The sequence below is a fragment of the Thermothelomyces thermophilus genome, chromosome 1 (assembly GCF_000226095.1).
Source record: "Thermothelomyces thermophilus ATCC 42464 chromosome 1, complete sequence".
In the NCBI taxonomy this organism is placed as follows: domain Eukaryota; kingdom Fungi; phylum Ascomycota; class Sordariomycetes; order Sordariales; family Chaetomiaceae; genus Thermothelomyces; species Thermothelomyces thermophilus.
Window position 1 is genome coordinate 3,832,198 of NC_016472.1, and position 26,911 is coordinate 3,859,108.

Here is a 26,911-nt window from a genome sequence, read left to right on the forward strand (position 1 = left end):
GCACGAGTAGAAACGGCTTACGCGGACGAATTGCGCAGGACTACGCAAAGATGGGGGGGGAGAGCAGGAGAGGGATGCCGGTCTCGGCAGCCGCGACTCACAAAAAGTTCTGTACGGATTACTGTGGTAGAAGAGAACCGAGATCCAAGATACCCGAGCTGAAAGCACCGTTCCGGGACACCGGCAGAGCGGCACATGGATCTCCGCTTAGCTGCTTGGCCGGGTTGCTCTCGCACCCGAGATCTCGTCAGAATCGGGCCACATTGCACTACGCTACACTAGCGCTGTTACTCTCACGCCCGTGCTTCGGCCACACGCACTCAGCCGCTCGACGGAAAACCCGAAGTGTCCGAGAAAGGCAACGCGTTCAGCAGCTCATAACTGCATCGCGCCCTTAACTTTGTCCCCCTCATACGGATTATACCAAGGTCAAAATACAGGTATAGAGCATGTTTCCCGAGCCGGCCTAGTGTAGCCTACAAACACACTGCACCAGCGCACTCAGTACACTGCCTGATCAAGTTGTGGAAACGAGGGCATGATGTGCTTTGGACAGCAGCCAGCATCAACATCAACATCAACATGAACTCTACGGAGTTGCACATTTCTGTATTTTTTTTCTCCTATCTCATTCATTCCCTCACCCATTACTCCACCTCCTTTGGGTTTTATTCTGCTGCTTCAGGTCTCGTCTTGGCATTCAACGTCGAGGAGAGCGGCGTAATCGAACGTCATCGAACTCTATCACCACACGCGGTGAATGGTTACCTTGCGGACAGCGTAGGGACCATCGGCCCAAAAGGGTCCGTCATTCTCGCAAGCTCCAGGTCAGAAACCCTCTCCCGCCCCGAAGCCGACTCCGGCTCCGGTTCCGGGCCTCCGGCGGAGAAGCGTGGGGAGATCCGCCCACCGCTTGGACGAGCTTGCATATACCCACCGCCTTGGTCGAGGTCTCGGGACGGGACTGCATGTCTAGCTGTAGTGTACAGTACGGAACACACACACACACAGAGAGAGAGAGAGAGACACACTAGCAGATCACGGCATCGGACTGCCGAGCTCCTTGCATGGTGTTAGTGCCGCCTCGTTCGTCTCCACTTCCAAGTCGCCCTAAGAGCGGGTTGGAGGGCGCAGACATGAGACAGGACCAGCCGATCTGTTGGTGAGGCAGTCGAGCGTGCACTATCAACGTGCCCCGTCCTCCGTGCGCTGCGCTAGAAGAACCACCTGATAGAACAGCCGAAACTCTCGGGAGGCGAGCTGAAGGCGCTCCGAGTGTCTCACCTAGTTGTCATGTTCGCCCGGCAGAGTTACGAGACGGACGAGCCACGCGGCTGACCGCGTCGTCCACAACTATGAATCGCTTTGTGTCTTCTCTCCCACATAACAAGGTCTCCCAAGTAAGCTCAAGGCACGATTAGCTCATTCCAGCCATGCGAGTTCGTTAGGCAGTTTAATACAGGTTTTCGATACTCAGTCATCACAGAACTTGCGGTAGGTCCGGGAGAGGGCAATCAATGCTAGGCAGATAGAAGAACCCGGCTATCCTCTACACTTTCCGTTCTCCTGGCGAGAAGTGGATTTATTAAGAGATCTCCAGGTTCCTGATGTACACTACCAGTAACCTGAAGGCCGGGAAATGGTAAAAGTTCTTTGACAGCGCTGATTGGTTATTCAAACTACTCCGTACTCAATCGTCAATTCGTCTTCAGGCTGGCATGTCACTGGTAAACTCTGATTGGTCGAAATGCCTCGGCATTCACTCTGACGGTACTGGGAACTATACGAAATCTGTCAATGCTCAAGAGAGCTGTGACTCGGTTCAAACAGATCATTTTGTCTTAAGGTGAATTCCTCACTTTCAATTCTCTTCCGCGTCAATGATGAACCATGCCATCAGAAAAATCCAAAATCAGTTTCCGAAGATAGCCTGCTGGTACTGTTTATTTCATTTACTTGCACTGCTGGGAGGAGAAGAAGGCCCCAGACTTATAAGACTCAGGGGGTGTAAACAATGGCACCCACTGATCCCGTCCCTCCAAGCCCTCCTCCAGTTCCTCCACGGTCGACAACAGACGACAACCCGACCAAGAATGGCCCGTGTGCGGATTCTAAAGCTCCGAGGGCCGATGTCGAGAAGCAGGAGCCCCAGAGTCCGCCCCGTTGCGAGACGGATCCGTCCGCGTCCAGGCTCTCGGCCTTTAGCTCCCTGGGCTTCCTCGACCGCTTCCTCGCCGCCTGGATCTTCCTGGCCATGCTGCTCGGCATCCTCCTGGGTAATTTCGTCGACCATGTCGGGCCGGCGCTGCAGAAGGGCACCTTTGTCGGCGTATCCATACCCATCGGTACGTCTTGTTCGGTCCAGAAGCCAGCAGTGTGGAGAATGTGAGCTGATGCGACTGAAGCCATCGGGCTCCTCGTCATGATGTACCCCATTCTCTGTAAAGTGCAGTACGAGAAGCTGCACGAGGTCTTCAAGACGCGGGAGATCTGGATCCAGCTGGGGTTCAGCATCGTCATCAACTGGATCGTGGCGCCTCTGGTCATGGTTTGTTTCTTCCCATCCCTTGGGCTAACCATCTATTCACCTGCCTGGCTTTTGCGCTCCGGGCCTTGCTTGGGGAGAAAGGAAGAAAGGTAGCTGACGGTTGCAGCTTGGGCTTGCGTGGGCTTTTCTTCCGGACGAAAGGGCCCTTCGCGAAGGTCTCATCCTTGTGGGCATCGCGCGGTGCATCGCTATGGTACTGATCTGGAACAACCTGGTGCGTCTCTGCCACCCCCCCCCACCCGGCCTACTTTTCCATGACAAGAAAGCGAGGGCAGAAAAAAAAAGGACTGAACCCTGAACTGACCGTGCATCACCCTTCCTTCCTTTCCAGGCCGGCGGTAACGGCGACTACTGCGCCATCCTGGTCGCCGTCAACTCGCTCCTGCAGATCGTCCTGTTCGCGCCCGTCTCGCTGCTCTTCATCCGCGTCTTCAACCAGGGCGCCTCGGGTTCTTCGGCGACCACCACCCCGACTGTGTCGTACTCCACCGTCGCCACCTCGGTCGGCGTCTTCCTCGGCATCCCCCTCGGCGCCGCCGCGCTGACCCGTCTCGCGCTGCTGCCCCTCCTGGGGCCGGAGGGATACAGGGCACGCTTCCTGCGCCTCGTCGCCCCCTGGTCGCTCGTCGGCCTGCTCTTCACCGTCGTCGTCCTCTTCGCCTCCCAGGGCCGCCGGGTCGTCCACCAGGTCGTCTCGGTCGTCCGCGTCGCCGCGCCCCTCGTCGTCTACTTCTCCGCCATCTTCTTTGCCACCCTCGCCGCCGCACGCCGCGCCCGCTTCCGCCACGGCTACGCCGTCACCCAAGCCTTCACCGCCGCCAGCAACAACTTTGAGCTCGCCATCGCCGTCGCCGTCGCCTCGTACGGCCCCCACTCCGACCAGGCCCTCGCAGCCACCGTCGGGCCGCTCATCGAGGTGCCCGTCCTGCTGGGCTTGGTCTACGGGGTCAAGTGGTTAGCGAACCGGAGGGGTTGGGAGGAGTAGCCGTTCCTCGGGGAGAGGATGGCAGATATACAGTGCCGGAGTCGTGTTTCGTTGACTACATTGCAAGGTCTGGAGACCGCTGGAATGTCCGGCCGGTCACAACCTCTCCAAGACCGTGAGCTGAATAACACACAGGGCCATAACCGGACGGGATGAAACTCACCCAGACACCATCATGTCGATATACACAAATAGAGATCATTGTCCGGTGCTGGCAGGTATCAAGAAGTGGAGGAGTACCTCTCTAAGCGCTCAACGATCTCTGTATCGGCTGCAGACACCAGTCTCAACGACATTGCGCATCCATTCCCGAAGAGCAGGACTTCCCGTTTCAAATAAGCTCTCGTCCTGAGCATGATGGGGCTCGTCTTGATCTCTCTCCTTCCGAACTGTCGGCCGCGCTCTCGACCCAGACGTCAGGCCGTCCGGGGGGCGAGAACCGTGCAGCTAAAGTTGATGTTCTCCTCGTCGGTGCCGGCGCTCAGGTTCATGATGCGCTTCAGGCCCAGGTCCAGTGCTCTGTGGCTCAAGACGTCCTCGCCCTCCCCGAGCGGGCCTCGGTCCAGCGGCCCCTCCCGTGAACCCTCGAGCTCCCAGAGGCGGCCGTTCACCTTGACGTACGCTACGAAGTGCTGGCCGCTGTGCTCGGGGCCCCCCTCGCTGGGCTCTGGGGTATCCCCCAGCGCGGCAACGGACCGATGGGCCTCCTCAAACTCCTTGCTATCGTGCAGCAGCCGGGCCCGCTCGTCCCTGGGCAGCGGCATGGCGTCGTTGCGCAGCCGCTCGAGAGTGCTCCCGGGAAGGATAAACTTGGGTGTCTGGCCGTTGATGGCACAGTGTAGGAAGCCGTAGGAGCCGCATGTGTCGCCGATGATCTGCTTGAACCATATGATCGGTTCCTCCCCGGCCCCGGTGGCCTCTCCGCCATTGTAGTAGGTGGCCGGATCGCCGAGCGCCTCGTCCTCTGCCTCGCGGTCTTTCTTCCACGCTGGGGTAATGGGAATGATGGCGAGCAGTTCAGGCTCGTCCAATGAGTAGACGTCGTAGAAGGTTAGGTCGTCGGAGAGGCCGAGCTTCTTGGCTAGAGCGTTCATCACCTCTGGATTGTTCTCTGCGATGCAGGTTTACGGGTGAGCACCTCTACCCGAAGGAAAGATAGTGCAAACGGCATGTCGCTCGTCGGCAGCGCGGGCTCACCTAGCTTGGTGAATATTTTCCTGTTCTCCATTGTTTTGGCTTCTAGTACCGTATTAGAACACTAGGCTTGGCAGTTCTTAGGTTTGCGGGTGCTGATCCGATCTTTCTGGTGCGAACGGGAGTTGCAGTTGCTCTTAATGGTCCAAGGCAGTTGCGTGGTGACGCCTCCTCGCCTTGGCTGCCTGACCGAGCCCTCTTCTGCTGTCTTGGCCTTCTTTCTTGGAAAGAGCTCCTTGGTAGTCACCCAAACTCAAGCATGGGTGACTCACATTGAGAGAGCATGCCTTTTCACCGAGTGCATTCTCTCGAACCATTTTTGACTGCGATAAGACTTGCCGTATCGCCTTGATGATGGTTATATCGCTAAGTCTCGGACGATGTAAAGGCCACAGGACGTTTGCTAAAAACTTGTCTACTCACACAAGGGGAACGATGCATACAAACAGCGGCAGATTAAGATCAAGGCCACTTGAGCAATGGCTACCAAAAGTGTAACATATAATCTGAGCAGCAAGAGGAGATTGCCTACCTAGGTAGCGACAACTCGAGAGGGTCTCGCTACGAAAACATGCCGCAGAAGAATGCTCGCCCCAGTAGAACCCCTTGTGGTGGTGTGTTGTGGAACCCACTTAAACACACAGGTTCTCCACCTTCCTGAAAGGGACCTACACGATGCGCCTGCTCCTCGCGGTCGATCTGCGACCACGGAGCCTAAGAGAGCCCATCAAGTTCGTTCTGCGTGCGACCAAAAGCCATGGAGGCCTTTGTCTTCATCCATGGCATGTCTAGCAGTTCGTTCCTCTGACCTCCAGTTCGTTTCGATTATAAATTGACTGCCCGAAGATGCAGCTCGAGGATGACGTCACAAGTGGTCACAGTTAACACGCGGCAAATCGAGTTTGCTTGCTTGAATTCAGTGCTACCTTAGCACCTCAGGTACCCTACCGTTTTTACCTGCCGAGGGATATAGATAGTCTTGGTCGCCGTGATAATGAAGATCGCAGATTCGCCTTATTGATAGTACGAGTACTCATGCCGACTCCTCGGTCATCTCGTCTCGAGGCCAAGAAATGATCGAGTTGAGCGGCTTCAGACTCGAATTTCGGACCCAGCATCAGCAGGTCTTCTCTCAGGCAAGCAACACATCTAACGGTCTCGGTTCGTTGGCCCAACCCCCCATTTGATAAGCTGGGTTGTCGAATCAGCTTTCTTTGACAAACAGATTTCCGGTCGAGAACCTAAAGGAACAGGAGCATGGTCTAAGCTCAAGACAGCGCCGTGGCAAGGCAGACTGTGTACACGGGGTACTTCGCCTGTTATAAGAGGTCGGGTACCAAAGGTATGGTAAGGCAGGCCTCAGTGCTATACCTTGTATCATGCATGAAGTGTGGAGGCCCTAATCCTTCGCATGTATCTCAACGTCTGGGAGCACCTGTCAACTCCGTACATGGAACAGCACTGACATGTGCGTTCCCATTGGTGAAGTCATCGTGATCCGTACCTCCTTGAACCTCTCCCCGCGTTATCGAAACAGTGTCAAGTGGTGCTAGAACCCTTCGCCCACACCTACCTTACTCAGCTGATAGCTCCAGTTGCCGACTGGGCGGATCGACAAGTGCGGGGATCGAGGCCACGCGGGCTCATAAGAGGCGATATACGGATTACTCGAGTCGGGCTTGGATTTTCCAAGCAGTCAGTCTGCGAGAGACCTCCCCCAAGGTGCAACTGTCATACCATATAACCCCGCTCCTCTCCGCACCAGCTAGAGAGACGACATTCCCCCAGCTTTCTCTGGTTTTGCCACATGGAGTTTCCCTGAAGGAATTTGAACAAGTAACCTCTACTCGTAAGACGAAGAGACACTTGGACGACGAACAGCGTCTCACGTCAAACTTGCTCTCTACGTCTCTCAATATATATCAGAACTTAAACCCACCAACAGCAACCCCTTCCCAGACATACATCACCAAAAAAGGAAGAGAGAGTGAAAACGAGGGAGAACCAGAAAAAAAATAAAAGGAAGGATGGCCGACAACCTCCCATCGGGCAACGAGTTCCGCGCCGGCCGCGCCGCGTCGACCACGTCCGCGAGCTCGGCGGGCAGCTGGGCCGGTGAGCAGGCGCAGGCGCAGGCGCAGGCCAAGCAGGCCGACCCCAAGGGCAAGCAGCAGCCCTTCCGGCGGCCCTCGCACTCGCTCTTCGAGGGCCTCACGGCGCAGAAGCGCAAGGACGACCCGGACTTGGTCGCCCGGCGCCAGAGCCTCAACGAGCAGCGGGAGAAGCCCGGCTTCATTGGGCGGATGTGGGACAAGTACGTTTCTTTTCATTCTTTCTACTCTGCCTTTTCCTTTATTACCAATCCCCCTTTTCTTCATCCGCCTTGGATCATATGGCTGACGAGATCAACAGCTGGGTGCGCGGCGAAAAGTAGTTAGGAAACGGACCCCGCCCCCTTCCCCCCTTTCTTTGCAGTAGTACAACCTTACCAAAAAAAAAAAAAAAAAAACACGTTCTCCTGGAGAACACCATCAAAGTCTTGGAGTATTCGGGAGCAGGCCGGTCAAGGAGGAGGCGTTCTTTCTTGGGATTTTTGCATATCGAAACAAAACACATGAAAAAAAAACCATCACCGACTAAGTGATATATATGGGTGGAAATTATGTACGGCTGGGAGGTCATGATGGATATTGGTCCCTGGAGGTATCAGGGTATGTTCCTCTAGGTTCAATGTGTTCTATGTTAGCAGATTGCCAAAGTTTTCTTTGGTCCTTACCTGTCTCCAATCTAGCGTGTGATCTCTTAGACCAGTGTCGTGGCTCGAGTGGTGCACCCCGACGTCGATAACCTAATGCGTAACAACATTAGTCAAATGCAATATGGACAAGATGAGAACACTTCTTGAAAAATGACCTCGAGTGCAATGCAATATGGACAAGATGAGAACACTTCTTGAAAAATGACCTCGAGTGCCGAGTTGTATTCCTTGACTGAGGGCGCGGGTGGAAGGGAGGGACAAATGATACAATGCCAGGGCAGGCGAGCAGAAAACGGGATTTAGGTTCTTTGTCGGACTCAAATGGTGCAGTGCAGCGGGAGAGAGCAATCACAGGGCAGGGAGACCATGGTACATGACATGAACAGGGGGTAGGTAAAGAAACAAGAGTGACCCATTCGACTTCTCGCCGACGTTACTCTATGAGGATTTCGGGAAAACACCTCCATCACCTTGATTTCAGTAGATAGTAAGAACAGAAATACTAAGAAGCTTTTCTGCCTCTGAACCCTAGAACTACCCTAAACGCCGCCGAAACACCGAGATACAAGAATAAGGTGGCGAGGACTCGAGTCCGTCACAAGTCGACTAGATTCGGTGCTTCTCGCTTTCTGTTTTTGTTGAAGTCTTTTATTAGCGCGGCTGGGCAACGGGCGGGTTGCTGTGCTGGTCTCGGAGCTTACCGAGCCGAGAATAGAGCATGTAAAGCGCCATCCGGTTGCACTCTTCGGTGCCAGTGATTGTAACGAGACGCTCGTTGCTGTTGTCCTGTGGTTCATTAATCTTAATCACGCTGCCACTGATCTGACGGATCTCGTTGATCTTCTGGCCGCCCTTCCCAATGATGGCCCCAACCATATCATTGGGGATGTAGATCTGCTGGGTGAGTGGCGCGCCGGGTACGTGAGCGGCGCCGGGCATGGGCTGTCCGTGCGGACCGGTGGCAACATGAGGACCGGCATGGCCGACAGGGTGAGGCTGCACGTGCGGGCCGGCCCCATAAGCGGCAGCAGGGTGGGCGCCATACGGCATGGGAACCGCCGGGCCCGGGTGAGCCGGATGGGGATGACCATAAGGCGGCGGATACGCCTGCGGGGGCATGTGGTGGGCTCTGGGATCCGCGCGGGCGCGGTAATAGTTGTCACGATTGCCATAGTTGCCGCCGGCCGGTTGCGGGTTGTACGGGATGACCTGCATGCCGCCGGGGACGGCGCCGGCCGGGCCGCCGCTGCGGGTGGCGTAGGCAGAGGCCGCAGCTCCACCGAACCGCTCATTGAGCTGCTCAAGGAGTGTACTGCCGACATAGTAGGTTGCAATATGGACAGCATCAGCCACCCCCATGACGACCAGCGAGCGCTCCGTGGACAGAGGGAGGCACGAGTCCGACGCGTTCAGGCGGGCACCAGACGCTTCCTGGATCTCTTTGATGCGGGCGCCACCCTTGCCAATGATGGACCCGATCAGGATGTGTGGGATCAGCAGCCGGAGAGGGTACGTCTTCGAGTGCTGGCTCGAGGGCTCATTCAGGGGCTCATTGTTGAGCGTCCGGATGATCAGGCCGAATGCCTGCCATGCAAGTTAGCCTTGTAACAAACACCTACCGCACCATCTCGTAGGACTTACCTTTGCGACAGCATCGACGATGCCGCTCACGGTAAGGATGCGCTCCACTGCGCCCTTCTGGTAGTCACTGACGGTGCATTTGGCACCGGACATTTGTCTAATCTTGGAAACGTTCTCGCCGCCCTTGCCAATGATGGTCGCAGCCTCCGGGCTCGAAATCACGGCGCGGACGTGGATCCACGAGGTCTCGTCGTGGGCGCCCGGCGGCGGGCCGGACTGGCCTTGGGCGGCATTGCCACTAGCGGTGCTGGTGATGGGCTTCGTCTCGGGAGCATCCGGGACGACAGTATCGCCCTGGGCATCCTTGGCTTCCGATTTCTCCCCATTTGTCTTGGAAGGGCCATCTGCTTCGGTGGCCGGGGCCGGAGGAGCAGGGGCGGCCTCGCCGTTGCTGCCGGAAATCGGCTCTTTAACCTCTTCCTCGTCCTTGGTCGCCTTGTCGAGAGCCGGACGCTTGGCTTCGGGCTGATCGGCGACTGACGGAGACGAGGTATCCTCGAGGGGCCGCTTCGCCGAGTGTGTCGGCTGTGGAGATGCAGACATTTTTGCTTCTTTTGACTAGATCTGAACGACTTCTCACGTCGCGTGCGATTATTTTCGTCGGGGGCAACCGGTGTTCTCAATTAAGTATCGCAGTTATCTACACCTTGGGGGTTTCCGAAGGGAAAACGTGCAGGTGTAGTGGTTGGGCCGGGTAGGGTGCAGTAGTCTCGGGGCAGGTCGAAGAATTGAGGGCTTCGGGCCAGAGGACGGGGGAAGTGGATGGCGGAGAGACCAAAACGCGGTGGTTAGAGGCGAAGAGGTAGTGACGGAGAGTGACCAAATCCCAATCGACGTGCTGCGCAAAGGTTGCAAAGCACCGTTGACGGCGACTTGTCCAAGGACAGTGGCGTTGGCGAGCGAAAAAAAATGGAGGTTGGGCAGGCTGCAGAAGAAAGGACGAGATGGTGCGTCGGGCGATGAGTTTTGCGGAGATGGTGGTGAGAGATGAGGATGGGTGGATTGAGAGGCAGAAGGGTGCTGGGGTGAGGGCAGCTGTGTTTCCGAAGCACTCAGGTAGCTCAAACCTTTGCCTGTCAAACCAGCAAACACCACCTGACTTTCCTCTCCAAACTGCCTACCCGCGCGGTCGCAATGCGCAATATGACCGAATCGCTGATCGAACGGCCCGTTTCTGCTTATCGTCGAACCAAAGTTCGAGCCCGCGGCACTCGGGACTGTTCAGTCGCGAAGACGGGGAACAGATTAGGCGCGGTGGCGAATGGTAGAATCTCGGGTCGCGACGGATGATCGCAAAGCCTGCGAGGGGGAAAAAAATAAAAAGAGAGCCTGGAGAGATTGCACTGGGAAGGCACGAAGAAATCGGCTTCCTGCGCTTTCGAAGGATCACAAGAAGTGAGCCGAGCGAAGGGCTTCGATTGGGAAAGATGTGTCGAGAGAGGTCAAAGTGTTGGGAAAGGAGAGGTGGATGGAACTGGAGAGATCGATCTCAATGGGCTGCAGCCTTGTTCGCTTGGCCTTCCAATGGGCACGGATCAGGCAGAGGCACTAACGTGAACGTGAACTTACACAAACTAGCGGGGTGGGGCGCCGGCCAATGCGGCGCGGCAGGAGGCGCATCAATCCAACTGGGAGCTTTGATGCAACTTTGTGACGTTCCAAGCTGCTTCCCCCACCAAACCGTGTTGCTGTGTGCGTTCTCAAGGTACTGTGTGTCCGACTGCGCGATAACACGACACGTTCTGATCCAGACTTGTTTTCCGGTCTTTGAGGTAGCTGAGCAAGAGTCAAATAAGAAGCCGCAGGCCGAGTGACACGATTATTGGAGACTGTGTTGTTTTTGGAAAGAGGAAACACCACACAGGCAGCGAGTAGCAATTGCTTGGACGCGCTGCTCAATTTTGGGACCCAACGCAGCGGGAAAGCCAGTCTTTACTGAACGTGCGGTCCGTTGTAGAGGAGGGTCGAGATCTATCATTTCTTTCTTCTGGGCTGGCTGCCGTAAAAGCTGTCCAGTACGTCTATTGTTGGAAACACCACCATCAGCCGCCAGGGATTGGGATTTCGAGCGCCCTTGCAAAGCGAGCATTACAGGATGGAAGGAGGCGCTGAGGCTGAGGACGTCGGTGCGACGTATGAGGCCAGGCTGGAACAGACCCTTCAGGCGCTCAACGACAGGAAACGCGAGCTGGAGGATGCATTGCAACAGGTACGTTTCACGGCCATGTCAAACCTGGTTCCGCTTCGCTAAAACTCCATGTAACAGATGCGAGCATCTGCCGGCAGCTCTGGTGCCGGGCTTTCGGCAAAAGACTCCTTGGAGATCATGACCGGCGCGTACAAGATCATGACCGAGGAGGGGCCGTACATGCCGCCAGCAGGCTCGCCACTCCCGGCACTGCTGGCCATGCGACGGGCGAGGCAGACGATTACTGAGACCAACGAGCACAACGATGCGCAAACGGACGTGTTAGAGCAGCTCCGGCAGAGGATCGAGGCAGAAGAGGCCAATCTTCGGGAGCAACAAGCGCTCCAGACGGCCCTCGAAAACCGCATCCAGTCGTTGCGGGAGGGGTTGGAGAGCAGGGAGAAGAAAAGTGAGGAACAGATCGCCGAGGAGCGCATGGCCGAGCTGAGGAAAGAAAAAGAGCACTGGGACGAGCAGACATCGAGCCTTATGAAAGAGCTGAACTGGTTCATAGGCGAGCACCTTGGCCCGATGTTGGCGGCAGAAGAGTTGGGCGGCCCCGTGGTCGGCGGCCTGATGGACATAGACCCGAAGGACCTGAGCGCCGGATTCAGTGCACAAGGGAAGCCGAAAAAGGCCAAAGAGCAACCGGACCAAGATAGGCGGCAGCGGCGGATCGACGATATCTGGGGCCCTCGGGAAGAACAGGGGCAGGCGAGCACAAGACGGAATCACGAAAGGGACGAAGCCGCTGCTGCAAGCGCCGAGATGCGTGACCTGATCGAGCAGCTGATGAACAAGCTGGTGGAAGCAGGCGGGGACACCTCTGCGGCGTACGTGGAGCTTCCCAGAGAATCCGCAGCAGCAAGGTTCCTCGTCCGGTCCAAAGTGGCCCTATTCCACCCGAGAGATGCACGGAAACTGCGGTTGGTCGACTTTGGACGGGATTTTGAAGACTAGAAGAGCACCCAGTGTGTGTGTACGGGGAGCCATAGGGGCCCATTCCTAAGACAACAACCTTGGCGCGGCATGAATCAGACGATCACACGAGGTCTGACGATTCCCCTGCTTTCCTGGGAACCCCGACCTAGATAGAGAGGATGTTTTCTGCAGCTTATGATTGTTGCTTGCTCTCCAGGTCAACGTTTGAAAACCTGAACGGTAGTCAGGACGTACATATTCCAATGGTGCCTATCTCACGGAGCAGTCACCTTGTATGCACATACGGTCTTCGTGATTGGACTTTTAGAATATCCTGGCAGAGCCTCAAACCCCGAGCTCTTTCGAGCTCTTTGAGCGCGTTCAGCTCGCCAAGGGGCCCCTCGAGGGTTAGGGGAAGAAGGAGGGAGGAGGGGTAGTGTAATAATTGACCAATTGGTGTCAAGCTCGATCCACTCACTCGCTGGCGTGCCATTTACGCGTCGCGTCGGCGCGTTCTTCTTTGACAGAATTGATTGTCGTCCAGCAGAAATCGAGAATAACGGGCTTGACAGGAGCAACCAGCAGACCAGACCCTGCCCCGGACTTTTGAAAAACTATGACCGCCCAGACGACCAGCACCCCAAACGAGCCCATCGTCCCTACCTCGCCGCCAGCTAAGCGTATCAAGACGGACGACGGCGCCAACTCGGCTAGCGAAACCATCATGGACTCGTCCGACGCCGCCAAGCAGCAGCAACAGCAGGAGCTGCAGCCCCCTCCGCTGCTGATCAAGAAGCTCTCGGACAAGGCGCGCCTCCCGACCCGCGGCAGCGCCTTCGCGGCGGGCTACGACCTGTACGCCGCGCGGCCCACGACCATCCCGGCGCGCGGCAAGGTGCTGGTCGACACCGACCTGAGCATGTCTCTCCCCGCGGGGACTTGTAAGCTCCCACCCCTTTCCCAACCACATGATCACGGCGCTGGCGCTGGTTCGCTCTCGCCGCCGAGCAAAAAAAAGAGAAAAGAAAAAAATTCCAGGAGACGCTAACCAAGGGGGAAACCAACCACGACGCAGACGGCCGCATCGCCCCGCGCTCCGGCCTGGCCGCCAAGCACTCCATCGACACGGGCGCGGGCGTCATCGACGCCGACTACCGCGGCCACGTCAAGGTGCTGCTGTTCAACCACGGCGAGACCGACTACGAGGTGCAAGAGGGCGACCGCATCGCGCAGCTCATCGTCGAGCGCATCTACACGCCCGCGGTGGTCGAGGTGCAGGAGCTCGAGGAGAGCGTGCGGGGCGTCAATGGGTTCGGGAGCACGGGGAAGAACTAGGCGAACGTCGAGTCCGCCTTTTTTTTTTTTCGTAACCTTTTTTTTTTTTCGCATGGCATGCCGGGTATGATGATATAGGGCCTCGGAAGAATTGAAACAGGTTTCGTTGTATTTTGTTGGAAGAAATGGGCAAATCGGACGGTTTCGGCATCCGATCAAGGCGTGAAAGAAAAGACAGATAGATAGATCTAAGTTGGTCCATCCAGGTTGGAGCGACGGCCGACGATAACAGCTAGAGGACCAACATTATGGGGGTGCTCGTGTCCAATTGTCCGGAGTCTATGCATCGCTTTCTATGGGAAAAAAAAAAAGGTCGCTTCCGCCACACGGCATGCCGAGGATTGCTCCCCCTCGTCCTCCTCCTCCCCGTCTTTTTCTTTATTATAGCCTCGTCGCGCGGAACTCCACCTTGGGGAACCTCAAGCTGTCGAGGTGCCTGACGAGCCGCAACTCCGCCGCCTTGCTCCTGACCAGGTGCATCCTCTTCTCCCTTGCCTTCGCAGCCTCCTCGCCATCCACCACCCCGTCAGCACCGGCCGCCGCCGCCGCCGCCGCCGCGGCCTCCTCCTCGACCTGCGCCTTCTTGACCGTCTCCTGCATCCTCTCCGCCGTCTTGGTCAGCACCTCGTGCATGCTCGCCAGTACCCTCTCCGCGGCCCTGGCGAGCGGCAGGTCCAGCGCGTCGACCGAGTCGTCGCTCAGCCACGCCTCCCTCTCCATCAGCCCGCCCCCGCGGTCGTGGACCGCCTCGCGCATGCGCACCGACATGAGCGCGGCGAACATGTCGCCCGTGCCGCTGAAGTAGCAGTCGATGGCGGGGAAGACTATCTTGAAGGCGCGGGCGCGGCGGTCCGAGGTCATGGTGGAGCCCACGACGGACAGCGACGAGACCGGGTGGTCCGGGTGTGGGAGCGAGACGGACGTGATGACGATGTGCGGGACGCCGTACCGCTCGTGCATGACCTGGACCGCGCGGCCGAGGGAGGCCATGTCGGTGATGGGGATTTCGGAGAGAAGTCTGCAATGCGAATTTGCCGTCAGCAAGGTGAGTGGGCGGAGACGAGGCTGAGGAGGGGATGTGCACAAGAAGGAGGAATGGGCACTTACTCGGCTTCGAACTGGTTGGGGAGGATGAGATCTGCGTGGTGGGCTAGACTCTTGTACACGGGCACGACATCAGACGCTACGTAGAGCCTGCCGTTGTCGCCCATGACGGGATCCAGTACCCAGAAGAAGCTCCCCGGCTTAGACTTCGCCTTGCGCTTGAGCTCCTGCCCTATCTGTCCGACGGCCTCGAGCGCTGGGGCGCCGGGGACGTAGCCCGAAAGCATCATGTCGAAGTCGTCGAGGTAGGACTGCTTAAGGCCCTCGTATAAGTCCGTAATCTCCTGCGCCGACACTCGCGAGCCCGTCCATTGTCTGTATCCGGTATGGTTACCTATGGGCGCGGGGTCAGAAGGCGAACCGAGAACTGCGCCGGAGCCATGCGCATGACGTTGTTGAATAGACGTACTGAACTGAACGGTATTGAGCGCCGCTACATCGCAGCCCAGAGACTGTAGGCTGAATACGGCGATCTTGTTGCCGACATATCTTTTTTGGCGCAAAGCCCGTTAGTGGCATGCGACACGGCAAGCAAGAGTCAGGGAGCGGACTGCCAGGTCAGACTCACCCAGAGACGACCTTGGAGACTCGATTAGCGCGGAGGAACAGCAGACAAGGTCAAACCGATGCGTTTCCTACATGACTGGCGATCGCCAATACGCGGGTTTCCGGAACCAGCAAGCCTTCGCTCATAGTCGAAAGGAATTTATTTGACGAGAGGCTGACGATGTGACAATGGACGGCCAGAGATGAGGCAAGACGCAATGCTGAGCACAGCGCTCGGTTACCGCGGCGGAGCGATGACTCGATCTACACGGGTATCTCTGGAAAACGTTTTGGAAGAGAATGGGTCCGGGATCAGGGCTGGAAAGAGAGAGAGAGGGGCAGAGAGGGGCAGAGCGGGAGGGAGAGAAGGAAGAGGGAGTCACCAGCCGTTTGCAGACGAGACCAGAGGGACTCTCGGAAATCCACAGAGGTTGGCTCAGAACTCTTTCCGAGTGAGTGGAGGACTGTAAAGGTGAGAAGTCGACCCCAAATGGCCGTAGTATGAGAGTAGTGTTGGGGGCTCGGTGGAGCCGGCCGTGGAATGGTCCAGAAAACGGGGTTGACTTGCGCTGGAGGTTTCCGTTGTTGTCATGAATTTTACCCCGCCATCTGCCTGCAGGGCGCTGAGATACCCCGCGCAACAAGTCGACAAAAAAATTTAGTGGCACACTACGTTTGTACATACTGTAGCAATTAGACCGGCCCTTTCTTCCCCGGCTCCAAGCACAGGCCTAGGTACCTAGCTCTGTTGGAATTGGCGGCAACTGGATGAGAACAAAGATCGCGGTGAAGTTGAGCAATGTCCATTTGGGAATTTGATCTCCAATGGAGCACAAGTAGAGTGTAGTTTCATTACCATAAGCGGTCACAGATGGCCGTCTCGTGAGCCCTGACCTACCCTCACAACGGGCCATGGCCGTCCTTCGCCAATGCGTCTACTTTTTGCCAAACATCATCATCCAGGCTGTTAGTTGTAGGTAGGTACCCATGCAGAGCCAATCCTTTGCGTGACCGTCGCATCAGTCTTTACGTCGTCATTGGGGGGTGTTTCCTTCGACCCTTCTCTACTCCTCATCACCAATCTGTTTGAAAAAAAAAGGGACCAGCGTTAGCAATTGTATCTCTGGGCAGCAAATGCGAGCATTTGGCATACCTTTGGCGCCAGGTAGAAGCGCAGATAACTGCTTCCTCCCAGGCTGTACTCGACCAGGAGGGGCACCTCGTTGGAGAGGCAGATCTTGACCTGGTTCGACAGCGCCGAGGCTTTGCAGAAGTTGACGAGGTACTTGAGGGAGAAGGTGAGCGAGACGGGCTCGCTGAGCTCGATCTCGATCGACTCGTTCGGCTTCTCCACGTTGGAGTGTTGCCGGAGGGTGACGGACCCGTTGCCGATGTCGCCCTGGCACGAGAACTTGATGCCGTCCTTGCTCGCATCGATCGTGACTGTGCGCAACGTTCCGTCAGCAACCTCTCCTCGCGCGTGTTCCTGGGTGGGGCCCTGTTGCGGTAGCAAATACCTGACTCAGACATAGCTATCAGATCTGTCGTGATGCGCTTGAACTCGTTCGCGGGCATGGTGATTGTGGCCGCGTACTCGGTGTCCGGGATACCCAGGTGTTCCTGGTCAATGTCCATGAGCTTGAGGTCGTACTCGGAGATCCTGTCGGTCTCGGAGCTCTCGAAGACGAGGTTGAGGACGTCAGGCGCGTCCTCCGCCTTGAGGGTGAGAATATCCTCATTCTGGGCCGCCCGCAGCACCTTGGTGAGGGAGGTGAGGTTGATGCCGAGCGCGATGTTACGGTCGCAGCGGAACGGCGAGAAGCCCTCGGCCTTAAGCATCATGGACACGAGCGCGACATGGCTGTTGTCCATGGCCTGCAGGGCGATGCCGCTGTCATTGCAGTCAAAATTGCAGTCTTGCACCAGATCCTTGATGGCGTCGACAACCTGCGCAGAAGCTTCCGTTAGAGCGCCTAAGTGCGCAATGATCCAGGTGCTAATCGAGCGCATACCTTCTTCAGGATGCTCGCCTGCTCCAAACGTGCTTCTAACATGGCTGCGTTCGTCAGCTTCGAACTCCTGTAACGCAGCTCAGGCGGGGTCGGGGATGATGCTGGAACACTCACTGATTGTGTGTGTGTGTGTGGCGAGATCTGAAAGACTGATTTGGTGAAGTAATTGGAGTAATAATTGGGTGTGAGGGCTTGTTAGGTGTGTGCTTTTGTCGTGGTTTGTCGTTGGGTTGGGTTTTGCAATGGTTGAGATGAAGTTCTGGGTGGGAGGGAAAGATGGATCGGGCACGCGACGCGCTTTGGCGGTCCAAAAGACGCGCCAGGCGTTAGATTGATTGCCTCTCCTGGTTTAGCTCGTGCTGGAGCGCGCCTGGCGTGGGGTCTGGTGCCTGATGAGACTCCCCAGGCTTGAGGTCAGGAGGTGCTTGGCACAGCACAAAGTTCTGTCATGTTGCGGCTACGGGTAGAGCAAGAAGATAAAAATGAACGAAAAAAAAAAAAAAAAAAAAAAAAAAAAAAAAAAAAGAGAGAGAGAGAGAGAGAGAGAGAGAGAGAGAGAGAGAGAGAGAAATTGGCTGACTGAGCCTTTCTTCTACCGCATTCAAGGTACTGGAACATCTGCCAGCAAAGTCTAATTACAACTGCGATGCAGAAGCAGAATTAAGCATATTTACAGATGCAAACCTCCGCAACAAATTCCACCCAATGAACGCCCATCCCGTCGGATCCAGTTTGTGAGCTCCAAGCAGATAGATGCTGCTGGATAGTGAGAATCAAAGACAAATATGGAAACAAGCCGCTGTCTATACAAGCCACCATTAAGATCTGGGTAGCAAGCACGATGCAAAACGACAAAGGAAAGAGAGGTTCCGTCTTGGTTTGTTGGTAGTCATCACGGTCATAACGAGATTCGAGAGGGCGCAGGCATGGTCGCCCGCTTTGGTCGCAGGTTGATGACCGTCTCGAGTTCCCGGAGCATCCCGCGGCTGGCCTCGGCCCTCTTCCTCGCGAGTTCTCTTCTCTCCCGTTCTTCCTTCATCTTGGCGATCCGCTCCTCCCGAGTCAGGAGGCTGCGCGGCCGGGACGGCAGGGAGACTGCCTCGAACACTTCCGCCTCGTCCGAGCAGCCCCCCTTCGGGCTGCCCAGAGTTGAGCCCGGCGGGGACTCTCCGGTCAGTGCGCGGAATGCCTCGGATGCTCCGCCATCTTCAACGGTGGTGAGCCCGCTGAGAGAAGTCGCTGGTGAAAGCAGGGTACTGAGGGACGAGAGCCGCTTCTCGTTCCGGTCAATGCCGGACGCCAAGGCTGCCTTGCCTTCCTCCCAAGCCTGTGTGAGCGTCTTCAGATCCTGTCCGATGGACTCGTATTGAGCCATCAGGCTGGATCCCAAATCGGACACGTCATCCGCCTCGTTCAGTATCCTCTCCGACTCTTCACGTAGTAGGGCAAGCTTTGCCTGAAGGCCTCGGATGCCCATCGACAATGAATTGAGCTTCATAAACTGCGACCGTCGTTTCTCTCGATTGGGAGACAATGGTGATTTGGTCTCCAAGATGGTCGGGAAAGCTGTACAAATTAGCACCCCCGGGACCGAGAGACGTGAACAAGGGATCCTCGCTCACTTTCTTCTTCGCTGAGCAGTCGGCGAAGCTTTTCATAACTTTCGGATGTGGCGTTGTTAAGGGTCTTCAGTCCCTCCACAGCCGTCGACCATCGGAGGAAGTCGGTGCTGTCGCCTGCCGCCTCAAACGCAAGGAGAGAGCACAGCAGAAGTTTGCGAATGATGTGGAAGCGGGATGCGGCAATCTTCAAGGACCGTAGAGCCTCTGGATCCTCAAACTCCTTTTCGGAAAAGCCTCGCACCGCGTCCGAAATGTCAAAGTCGCTGACGTCGTAGATATCGTGGTACTTTTCTTGGTCTACCTGCTCGGCGAAGCCCTTGATCGCCGTCGAGACCTGCAGGTGAGTCTCAATCATGTCGGACAGCCGTTCCTTCAGCGCCTTACGCAGCCTATTGCAGCGGCGCAGCTGTGATCGGTCCTCCATGCGGCTAATAGGAGGCAGGGGCGCACTTCTGCTGACGTGTGAGTCCATCGGTGCAGCACGGAAAGGAGGGTCAACTTACATCCTGTAGCCCCGAGACACGAGCTCGACCTCCTGGATGAGTGACAGGGCCGCGCTGCATGCGCTGTCGAAGTCCTGGGACCTGGAGACGAAAGTGGTCACTTCGCTCAGCGCCTGGTTCCGTAGGTATCGAAGCCACTGCTGTTTGAGATAGGCCTGCGACACCACAGCTACCGCCACGAGGACCAGGGCCGTGAAAGTCACTCTCTTCTTCGTCAAATGCGCCCAGCCCCCCGAATGCACCCATTTGACCATCCATGCAACAACGAGGGCGGCGGCCGCTGCTGCCAACACCCCCGTTGTCGTTGGAGTCGCAGCGTTCTGAGCTGTTTCTGGCGCATCATTTGACCGACTCTGGGCGTTTGGATGCGCTGCTATAGAATGCCCGCTCAGCAGCTGTGACGCGACAATCGTGTATCGAAACTGCTCAATGAACTTTAGGTTGTCGCCACGGTCTATCCTCGACACCACCACTTTCTGTTTGCGCATGGAGCCAAAGAGGTCAGCCATGTCTTCCCATCTAGTTTTTTTTTTTGGGAGGGGGGGGGGGGAGCAGGAGTTGACTGACTGAGCAAGAGTCGCGCAGAGAGCTGAGTCGGTGCTTCGGAGGAACGCCCAGAGATAGGGGGTTCGGCATGCTGGCTCTGAAGCGCTTCCTGACCATTGGACGTCCTACCGGCGCGAATGACGGACTGGACGGCGGCGAATCATCGTGCTTATCCGAGGCTGCCGGCGTAGCCCAGGCCTGCTGTTCTTCGCCCTCATCTACCAAGGGGAAAGCAGTCAGCATCCGTGTCCAAGTTGCCATCCCGAAAGCTCGTTGCGATCTGCGCGCGCAAGACGGGAGACGAGCGGAGGGGTACTAACCCTTCAGATAGTCGGCAAGCGGAGTGTGGTCTTGAATGACGGTCTCCATGAACGGCGTGTTACTGCTGGATGGTCACAAGGCTATGGCAACAGTCCCCCATCTGCCCGCCCGATGCGCACCAGAGACCGCGTTCCTCGACCGTCTTTGTGTGGATGGTCCCTGCTGGCAACGCTGTGCACGAGACACAAGACTCCGGGTCGGCGCAGGTGAGGCCTCTGGCCTCTGGCGGCGGCGACGGTGGGAGAGAATCGGGATTGTTATTGTGCTAGCGTTGCGAGGTGGCCGTTCGCGAAACCGTTTTGCATGTTTCTGTTTCGTGGTCGAGACGCATGCGGCCGGAGGAGATGGAACGGAGACGACTAGTAAGGGTGGCGGGAGCCCTCTCTCCACTAAATTAGCGACTGGAACTCCTGAAAGTCGGTTACGTTGTGGGCAATCCACTGTAATGACACCATGCCTACGGAGTAAAAGGTGTACGGCGCGCTGGAGGAAGGTCGCTAAAAAGCAAATCATTAATCGTCTTAAGACCCTGGCAGGCACTGCCCGGCGGAAATCATCCTGGAAGAGCACCCCCCTGGCCGCCGGATCTCCTTATTAAACAATTCGGCTTGCCAAAGTCGTTTCAACTTGTTTCTTACGCCCTGAGGTCGCCCTTAAAGGTTCCGGTTTTTTTTTTTTTTTTTTTTTTTCAATCATGCACCGACGTCATGGCCCCAATCTCGCTTTCGATCGTGTCAGATGTCAACTTCCGAGCGACTAGACGGCAGCTCGAAAAGAGTTCATTTTGCATCCGCCACCGAGGACACTTTGTCACTTTCGATCTTGATCATCAAGGCGATCGTTCTAATCCATACCTACACTAAGAAGAATTGCAACCCTGGGGATCCGTTACAAGTCCGATACTGTGCTGTTTGTTTCACTTTCGCATTAACTAATTTGCAAGGGGCAAGCTTCCCCAATTTCGGGCCAAGACGGCGGCTGTAGCACCCGACGATACTCCGTAATACCGATCGCGTTACCGTATCCGTATTATCGGAGTGGACGCTTCCCCACACAAGCTCCAAGCCATGCAGCCTGCAGATCGCCAAGCGGAGCCGCTGCATTGCAGTGCGGCCCACCAAAGCTTACGCCCGTACAACAACTTGAGCCCGACAAGGCGCGACGAGTACAACGAACAGGCGACTTCTCAAATCCGCTGCTCGGACACCGAGCGCCAAATCTACCCGTCAATTAACAGGCTTTTCAATCGTGGTTGGCGAGGATCGACTCGAAAGAACCGTGCAAGCACAGCTCAGAACACCCCAAGCCGCACGAAGAACCAACTCTCCGCCGTTCCCACAGACGCAAACCATCACCACAACCATGCCTTCCGAACGCGAACTCCAAATATCTCCCATCGTGCATGAGTCGGTGGTACATAACTCACGGGTTAGTTTCTAGTGGTTTCCGCGCAGATGGGCCTCCCAGCCGGCCGGTCGGCCTGTTTCTCCCCGAGTCCAAACACACGAGAATGCCCACCCAATCAATCCCCCAACCCCCCCCCCCCCCGAAAAAAAAAAAATAAAAATAAAAATAAAAAACCGACACACAGCCCGAATCTCAAGACTTGAACCCCCCAGCTAACACCGCACACGCACGCATGCGCCCTGCCTGCCCCGGATCCCCAGACCCTCTCCAACCTGCAGACGCTCGCCGCCTCCCTCTTCGGCGTCTCGGCCGGCATTCTCGGCCTCGAGTCCTACTCGGGCTTCGTCTTCTACCTCGTCTTCTCGCTTCTGACGGCGGTGCTCTTCTACGCGCTCCGCGTGGCGCCGACTTCGCTGGCCGCGGGCAAGCCGCCGCTCGACACGAGCCGGTACTTCCGCGGCCCTTACGAGTTCTGGGCCGGGGGCCTGATGAACGGGCTGGCAGGGTTTATCCTGACCTGGACCCTCTTCTACGGGCTGGTGAGGGCGTGAGCGTTGTAAAGATCTGGAAACCGAAAAATCGTGGCGAGGGCCTTAATTTTGGTGTACGACAAGGGAGAGGGGAGGCGTTCTGGCGTTAGGGGTTTCGGAGGAGTGACTTGCTGCAGACTGCAGGTGGTCGTTTGGTCACACTTCATAGAGACGCGACGATACTCAGCCTCCTGGTGGAAATCCGGGATTTGGAAACGACGAACGAGGATTTGAACCGCTTATCTGCCGATGAAGCCCATGTACGATCACCGCAATCGGAAATTTCCAAGTTTTTGGAACGCCAATGCCTTTGCTCCGGACACGCAAAGGAGGAATTGAGAGTTGCTATTTCCTTTGTCGCCAAAGGTCTAGGAAAGGTGTTTGTCTGTCCTGAGCTATACAAGCATTGGGGCGGTTCCCATCGAGGCACTTTACACAACTGTGCTGCTCCAAAAAAATCCTGGGACCATCAATTTATGTTGAAAACCAAAACACTGAAAACTAAATGCCTGGCCCAGGCGATGAAGTGCATAAACCTCTGTGACGCACCTTAAACCACGGTTTAAGAAAGCGTTTTCTCCCTAAAAGAGAAGAAAAAAGGAAAAGGGCAGGATTTCCGTCACAGAGCGGAGGGATGGAGGTAACCAGCCACGAAACACCATCTATCTCCCTAATCTTGGCTTCTTTGGGGTCTCGCGGCAAAGCTTGCATGAGGTTCCAGGAATACATACGCCGAGAACTTTCGCGTCAGGGTCCTGACCTTTTCATATCTGAACAATAAAGGCCCGCCGGCTTGGTCGATGATCTTGGGTAATAGGTGCGTTAGATGTCAAAAGCTACAAAGGCAGAGAGAATGCTGATACCAAAAACTAGAGAAAACGGCGTAAGATACAACATGTAAACCTAAGCTCACCCACAATACTCGCGTCATTCCGTGATCTCAACAACCTTCCCGACGAACCCTTCCAACCCGGACCGGTCCTGTCGTCCACCCTCGAGGACCAAGATCCGCGACCCCAGCTCGACCCACTCTCTCGTCGACAGCAGCTCCAACTGCACCTCGACACTGCCATCCACGGCAACTTCCCGCGCGTCGATATTCTCCACGCCCATGTCCTCGGAAAGCCCGAACAGGTCGTCGTCAAGCCCATCCGCTCCCGCCTTTCCGCCGTCGTCACCATCACCATTACCACCCCCATTCTGCCGTTCCATCCTCGATACGCGCACCACCCGCGCGGCAGACCGGACGCTCGCCACGTAAATATTGACTAGGCTGCCGACCGTCAGCGCGCCGATGCCCCGGTTGCTCTCGTCAAACACTGCCGTCAGCCCGCTGACTGCCTGCAGCGACAGGCCAGACGAGACCATGTGCTCGCTGGGCACGGCCAAGATCATGCCTTTGCGCAGTCGGGGGGTCTTGGTACTCGTAGCCGGCAGCGCGTGGCGGCCCGAGGCACCGTTGGTGTCCACGCCGCCGTTGGTGTGATGACCTGCTGGAGTCGGTGGGGGATCGAAGACCATCCCGATCGATCCGACCTGGCCCGCGGAGAGCGTCTGTACGGGGAGGCGCAGATTGCGGATGCTGACGATGGAGGCGGTGTGCCATTCGCCGCTGATGGTCGATGCCGACACTGCGTTTCTGGAGGCGGCGCGGCTGAGTTCGGCCGACGAAGGGTGCGAGAGCGAGAGTCCGCAGCTGTGGGGAGTCCCGCGGTCTTCGGGCGTGTTGCCCTGGTCGTCATCATCCGGAGGGAAGGGTCCCACGACCACCTTGTCGCCGATCGAGAGGCTGCCGAAGCGGAGGTATCCGGCTACGACAGTACCCAGATCGGTCGGCTGGTTGTTGTCGCTCGTGGCGAGCGCATAGGACGCGGGCAGGCTGAACTTGTCTTCGATGTGAAACAGACATGCCGGCTGCTCGGGGTTTAGCGCTGCCCCGATGTAATCGAAAGAGGTAGGCGTTGGGGGAAGCGGGAGGCCCTGAAGCAATGCGTGCAGTGTGCCGATCCCCCGCCCATCGACCGAACTGGTGAGCAAGATAGGAACAACCGACGACGGGTCCTCGCTTGCCTTGATGCAGTCAAGTGCGTCCCTGACGGCTTTTCTATCCTGGTCGGACATGCGCGTGGGTTCCGAGTCCCCTGCCGAGCCCCCCTTCACGATCTTCGGCACCCTCTTAGCTCCCTTTAAACCCGAGAGGATCTTGTTAAGGGTGGTGGACAGGCTCGACTTGGTTGCCAGATCCAACTTAGTGATGACGACGACGAGCGGCAGACCAAGTCGTAAACAGAGGTCCAGATGAGCCGACGCAAGATCAATGTTCGCGCCGACGGTCCCAAGCACGTCTTGGGAAGCGGACGTGGCACCCGCAGCGGAGACGAGCTCAGCACTGTCAGCCGCGATGCAGAGCAAGGTCCAGTGAGGAGCCCAGCCGACGATACCTCGGAGGATGGTTCGTCGGTAGCGCGGGTGGCCGGCAGAATCCACCAGGTAGACCAGACGGCCATCTTTGGTGAAGTCGTGGATATCAATCCAGGACTCGACTCCGCTATGAGCGTAGTTGATAATATCCTCATTGTTGTAGCCGACAAGTTCCTGCGTGACAGACGACGTGACGCCGGACGCGACCTCGTGGAGGTGCTTGAGAAGGCCAAGCCGCCCTTTGCCACGGCCATTGTCGAGGGTCCCGCTCGAAAGTGTTCCCAAGAGAGTGGACTTCCCGGACGTCGTCGGACCCGTAACCGTGACGCGCAACTGATCCGTAGTGAGTGGCCCTTGCTTTGGGTCGGGCAAGGCCTCGGCCGGCCGTGCCGCTCCCAGGGATCTCGTGCTTGGTGACCGGGTGTCGTCTCTGGGCCGCAGGTCGGGCGTGACCAAAGCCTCAGCAACCCATAATTTTGCCCTGTGCACGATCCCCTCTGATCCTGAACTGCCGGAGTCCTGGGCTCCGCTCGCGTCTACCCACTCACATTCTCCAACAACCAGCATCCGGAGCACCTCCATGTTGCAGCCCAGACTGGCAGCCATGATGCGAAGGGTGCTGAGACTCTCGTCCATCTCGTCTTTGGTCAGGCCCGCAAGCGTGCCATCGTCGGCGACACCGATTTCGTAGAGTGCTCCCCTCGATGCCTCCAGCCCCGGGAGCAACTTGCCCAGTTGGACTGGTGCATCCAGAGGGGCGTTCTCGTCGGGGAGCTGGGGGATGACGAGCCCAGGCGAGGCAGAACCGGCATGGTAAGGACACGACTGCTGCAGCCTCCACAAGAGCTGGGTCGTAAGGTGCTCAAGACGGTCCTGGCGCGATTGAGTTGAGGTAACGGAGGGCCCAGGGCTCGGCGGGCCCGCCTTGACCGTCCTGGAATCGGAAGACGGTCGTGACTGGGTGGACCCGCTGATGCGAGTCGCCGTGCTGATCCGTTCATACTTCCTCCGTGGCCTCAACAGCAAATGAAGCTTATATTCGGTAGGGCCATCCTGCGGCTCAGGCTCGAGCTTGGTGACACCGTAGTCCGAGAGTAAGCCAAAGCCAACGGGTCCTTGTCGGTCTGCGGACTGGGTCGGGCCTGGAAACTTGTCGGAGTTGCCAGGCCGTAGCCATGGGGATGCAACCCGCGGCGGATTGGGGTCGAAGGTGAACACCGACATCGGGTCTTGGTGTATCGGCCCGGTTCAAGAGGTTATGTGTTCGCTATGTGAGCCAACGGCTGGGAACAAATATACAAAATATACAGTCGATAACAGGATGAGTGAAGTCAATGAGATCGTAAAAGAACAGACATTGCACAAGCGGTGGTCATTTCAAAAAGGAAGAGCAGATGTATTCGTGGTATCATCTTGGAGGTTTTGAGCGATCAAGTTCGAAAAGAAAGGGCGAAAACTCGAAAAGAGAGTAGAGCCCGAGATGCTGCAATCACGAGAACCAGCACGCCGCCTTAATTGAAAGAAGCCATCATGTGCAACGGTGTTGTCGGGTCTTCAGGCGGAGGATGGGTATGATGATGGCGGCCGAGGTCGTTGGCGAGAAAATAAAATACCTGCAACGGTAGCCGATGACTCCCGTCGAGACAAATGCGCTGTCCTGATTGGGAACTGCCTGTGACGCATTCAGCGGAAGGCAGCCGATTGGATTTTGCCTGACAAAGTTCAGATGGAGAGGTACCGAGCTTTCTGCCACCCCGCCACACAACTTCAGGTTGCTGCTTAACTAACGCCCATCTAGCATTGGCTTCCTCAAGAAAGAACACTGCCCGGGCGATGGGCGACAGCATTCCAAGTCGAATTTGCACAAAAGAAGCGAAAGCAGAGATAAGTTGACCAAATGCAACACAAATCTGTCGCGGAATTTTCAGCGAAAGAGAACACGCCCATTCCTCCATACGACGAGCGATGCGAAACGCATCTCGGCCAACGCCTAGTAGCGCAAGCGAAGAGAAGCGAAGATGGCGGTGTACCCGCCCGATGATCAGTCCCCGTCCCCACCGCCATTCAAGGATGAATGCCAAGCCCCATCCCCAAATAACACAGATGAGCTTGATCTAGAAAGACAGTCGACGGCAGAGCGGGCGAGGGAAGGGAAGAAAGCAAGATGGCCGCGATGGCCGCGATGGCGATTCTGGCCTTTTACAAGGGAATTGGCGAGAGGGGAAGGAGGCGGAGGGAATACAAAGGTACGCCAAATGCCACGTTAATGACCGTTCCGGACCTGGAGGCTGTTTCATGCTCATTGCCTGGTGCGCCTGCAGCGGCAGGC

The 26,911-nt window shown here is 56.8% G+C and overlaps 11 protein-coding genes across 11 annotated transcripts; 5 read left to right on the forward strand and 6 right to left on the reverse strand.

The window, feature by feature from the left end:
- Positions 1–2,128: 2,128 nt before the first annotated feature.
- Positions 2,129–3,524, forward strand: MYCTH_2031594 (uncharacterized protein; the record flags this gene model as incomplete). The annotated part of the gene is made up of 4 exons (XM_003659214.1): positions 2,129–2,345; positions 2,406–2,548; positions 2,655–2,762; positions 2,880–3,524. Coding segments are annotated over 4 exons (1,113 nt in total), but the record flags the coding sequence as incomplete, so codon positions are not given.
- Positions 3,525–3,917: 393 nt separating this feature from the next.
- On the reverse strand, positions 3,918–4,747 carry MYCTH_2296063 (uncharacterized protein). The gene has a single exon (XM_003659215.1). The coding sequence runs from the start codon at positions 4,625–4,627 to the stop codon at positions 3,950–3,952; it is 678 nt and encodes a 225-aa protein (XP_003659263.1). The 5' UTR covers positions 4,628–4,747; the 3' UTR covers positions 3,918–3,949.
- A 916-nt stretch (positions 4,748–5,663) lies between these two features.
- Positions 5,664–7,685, forward strand: MYCTH_2296064 (uncharacterized protein). Its single transcript, XM_003659216.1, has 3 exons — positions 5,664–6,069; positions 6,216–7,041; positions 7,140–7,685. Exons 2-3 carry the CDS (start codon positions 6,755–6,757, stop codon positions 7,159–7,161), a joined length of 309 nt encoding a protein of 102 aa, XP_003659264.1. The 5' UTR covers positions 5,664–6,069; positions 6,216–6,754; the 3' UTR covers positions 7,162–7,685.
- A 1-nt stretch (position 7,686) lies between these two features.
- Positions 7,687–9,956, reverse strand: MYCTH_2296066 (uncharacterized protein). The gene is made up of 3 exons (XM_003659217.1): positions 9,127–9,956; positions 8,187–9,069; positions 7,687–8,114 (listed from the first exon to the last, which is right to left on the reverse strand). Exons 1-3 carry the CDS (start codon positions 9,667–9,669, stop codon positions 8,092–8,094), a joined length of 1,449 nt encoding a protein of 482 aa, XP_003659265.1. The 5' UTR covers positions 9,670–9,956; the 3' UTR covers positions 7,687–8,091.
- Positions 9,957–11,342: 1,386 nt separating this feature from the next.
- Positions 11,343–12,618, forward strand: MYCTH_2296068 (uncharacterized protein). Its single transcript, XM_003659218.1, has one exon. It carries the CDS (start codon positions 11,393–11,395, stop codon positions 12,272–12,274), a length of 882 nt encoding a protein of 293 aa, XP_003659266.1. The 5' UTR covers positions 11,343–11,392; the 3' UTR covers positions 12,275–12,618.
- Positions 12,619–12,723: 105 nt separating this feature from the next.
- On the forward strand, positions 12,724–13,788 carry MYCTH_2296069 (uncharacterized protein). Its single transcript, XM_003659219.1, has 2 exons — positions 12,724–13,176; positions 13,311–13,788. The coding sequence occupies exons 1-2, from the start codon at positions 12,852–12,854 to the stop codon at positions 13,568–13,570; spliced, it is 585 nt and encodes a 194-aa protein (XP_003659267.1). The 5' UTR covers positions 12,724–12,851; the 3' UTR covers positions 13,571–13,788.
- Positions 13,789–13,818: 30 nt separating this feature from the next.
- On the reverse strand, positions 13,819–15,638 carry MYCTH_2313627 (uncharacterized protein). Its single transcript, XM_003659220.1, has 5 exons — positions 15,314–15,638; positions 15,243–15,253; positions 15,084–15,163; positions 14,678–15,008; positions 13,819–14,588 (listed from the first exon to the last, which is right to left on the reverse strand). The coding sequence occupies exons 1-5, from the start codon at positions 15,365–15,367 to the stop codon at positions 13,952–13,954; spliced, it is 1,113 nt and encodes a 370-aa protein (XP_003659268.1). The 5' UTR covers positions 15,368–15,638; the 3' UTR covers positions 13,819–13,951.
- Positions 15,639–15,882: 244 nt separating this feature from the next.
- On the reverse strand, positions 15,883–17,508 carry MYCTH_2296073 (uncharacterized protein). Its single transcript, XM_003659221.1, has 5 exons — positions 17,347–17,508; positions 17,233–17,276; positions 16,738–17,167; positions 16,374–16,663; positions 15,883–16,302 (listed from the first exon to the last, which is right to left on the reverse strand). The coding sequence occupies exons 2-5, from the start codon at positions 17,272–17,274 to the stop codon at positions 16,285–16,287; spliced, it is 780 nt and encodes a 259-aa protein (XP_003659269.1). The 5' UTR covers positions 17,275–17,276; positions 17,347–17,508; the 3' UTR covers positions 15,883–16,284.
- A 490-nt stretch (positions 17,509–17,998) lies between these two features.
- On the reverse strand, positions 17,999–20,800 carry MYCTH_2296077 (uncharacterized protein). Its single transcript, XM_003659222.1, has 5 exons — positions 20,224–20,800; positions 19,925–20,121; positions 19,358–19,833; positions 18,855–19,306; positions 17,999–18,798 (listed from the first exon to the last, which is right to left on the reverse strand). The coding sequence occupies exons 1-5, from the start codon at positions 20,270–20,272 to the stop codon at positions 18,131–18,133; spliced, it is 1,842 nt and encodes a 613-aa protein (XP_003659270.1). The 5' UTR covers positions 20,273–20,800; the 3' UTR covers positions 17,999–18,130.
- Positions 20,801–21,457: 657 nt separating this feature from the next.
- On the forward strand, positions 21,458–22,737 carry MYCTH_2296080 (uncharacterized protein). Its single transcript, XM_003659223.1, has 2 exons — positions 21,458–21,652; positions 21,892–22,737. Exons 1-2 carry the CDS (start codon positions 21,587–21,589, stop codon positions 22,180–22,182), a joined length of 357 nt encoding a protein of 118 aa, XP_003659271.1. The 5' UTR covers positions 21,458–21,586; the 3' UTR covers positions 22,183–22,737.
- Positions 22,738–22,769: 32 nt separating this feature from the next.
- MYCTH_2296081 (uncharacterized protein) lies at positions 22,770–26,212 on the reverse strand. The gene has a single exon (XM_003659224.1). The coding sequence runs from the start codon at positions 25,804–25,806 to the stop codon at positions 23,089–23,091; it is 2,718 nt and encodes a 905-aa protein (XP_003659272.1). The 5' UTR covers positions 25,807–26,212; the 3' UTR covers positions 22,770–23,088.
- Between the last annotated feature and the right edge of the window lie 699 nt (positions 26,213–26,911).

Bases quoted from the DNA above. Each gene is read 5' to 3' on its own strand.
- MYCTH_2296063 (XM_003659215.1), bottom strand. From the start codon at position 4,627: ATGAACGCTCTAGCCAAGAAGCTCGGCCTCTCCGACGACCTAACCTTC.
- MYCTH_2296080 (XM_003659223.1), top strand. From the start codon at position 21,587: ATGCCTTCCGAACGCGAACTCCAAATATCTCCCATCGTGCATGAGTCG. The intron at 21,653-21,891 runs GTTAGTTTCTAG...CCGGATCCCCAG, and splicing joins CGGTGGTACATAACTCACGG to ACCCTCTCCAACCTGCAGAC.
- MYCTH_2296077 (XM_003659222.1), bottom strand. From the start codon at position 20,272: ATGGAGACCGTCATTCAAGACCACACTCCGCTTGCCGACTATCTGAAG. The intron at 19,307-19,357 runs GTAAGTTGACCC...ACACGTCAGCAG, and splicing joins GTGTCTCGGGGCTACAGGAT to AAGTGCGCCCCTGCCTCCTA. The intron at 18,799-18,854 runs GTGAGCGAGGAT...TAATTTGTACAG, and splicing joins ACTGCTCAGCGAAGAAGAAA to CTTTCCCGACCATCTTGGAG.
- MYCTH_2296069 (XM_003659219.1), top strand. From the start codon at position 12,852: ATGACCGCCCAGACGACCAGCACCCCAAACGAGCCCATCGTCCCTACC. The intron at 13,177-13,310 runs GTAAGCTCCCAC...ACCACGACGCAG, and splicing joins GTCTCTCCCCGCGGGGACTT to ACGGCCGCATCGCCCCGCGC.
- MYCTH_2296073 (XM_003659221.1), bottom strand. From the start codon at position 17,274: ATGTTAGAAGCACGTTTGGAGCAGGCGAGCATCCTGAAGAAG. The intron at 17,168-17,232 runs GTATGCGCTCGA...GCTTCTGCGCAG, and splicing joins AGGCGAGCATCCTGAAGAAG to GTTGTCGACGCCATCAAGGA. The intron at 16,664-16,737 runs GTATTTGCTACC...CGTTGCGCACAG, and splicing joins GATAGCTATGTCTGAGTCAG to TCACGATCGATGCGAGCAAG.
- MYCTH_2296064 (XM_003659216.1), top strand. From the start codon at position 6,755: ATGGCCGACAACCTCCCATCGGGCAACGAGTTCCGCGCCGGCCGCGCC. The intron at 7,042-7,139 runs GTACGTTTCTTT...CGAGATCAACAG, and splicing joins ATTGGGCGGATGTGGGACAA to CTGGGTGCGCGGCGAAAAGT.
- MYCTH_2296081 (XM_003659224.1), bottom strand. From the start codon at position 25,806: ATGTCGGTGTTCACCTTCGACCCCAATCCGCCGCGGGTTGCATCCCCA.
- MYCTH_2313627 (XM_003659220.1), bottom strand. From the start codon at position 15,367: ATGAGCGAAGGCTTGCTGGTTCCGGAAACCCGCGTATTGGCGATCGCC. The intron at 15,009-15,083 runs GTACGTCTATTC...CCGCGCCCATAG, and splicing joins GCTCAATACCGTTCAGTTCA to GTAACCATACCGGATACAGA. The intron at 14,589-14,677 runs GTAAGTGCCCAT...TTCGCATTGCAG, and splicing joins CCCAACCAGTTCGAAGCCGA to ACTTCTCTCCGAAATCCCCA.
- MYCTH_2296068 (XM_003659218.1), top strand. From the start codon at position 11,393: ATGCGAGCATCTGCCGGCAGCTCTGGTGCCGGGCTTTCGGCAAAAGAC.
- MYCTH_2296066 (XM_003659217.1), bottom strand. From the start codon at position 9,669: ATGTCTGCATCTCCACAGCCGACACACTCGGCGAAGCGGCCCCTCGAG. The intron at 9,070-9,126 runs GTAAGTCCTACG...CTTGCATGGCAG, and splicing joins TCGTCGATGCTGTCGCAAAG to GCATTCGGCCTGATCATCCG. The intron at 8,115-8,186 runs GTAAGCTCCGAG...CAACAAAAACAG, and splicing joins CATGCTCTATTCTCGGCTCG to AAAGCGAGAAGCACCGAATC.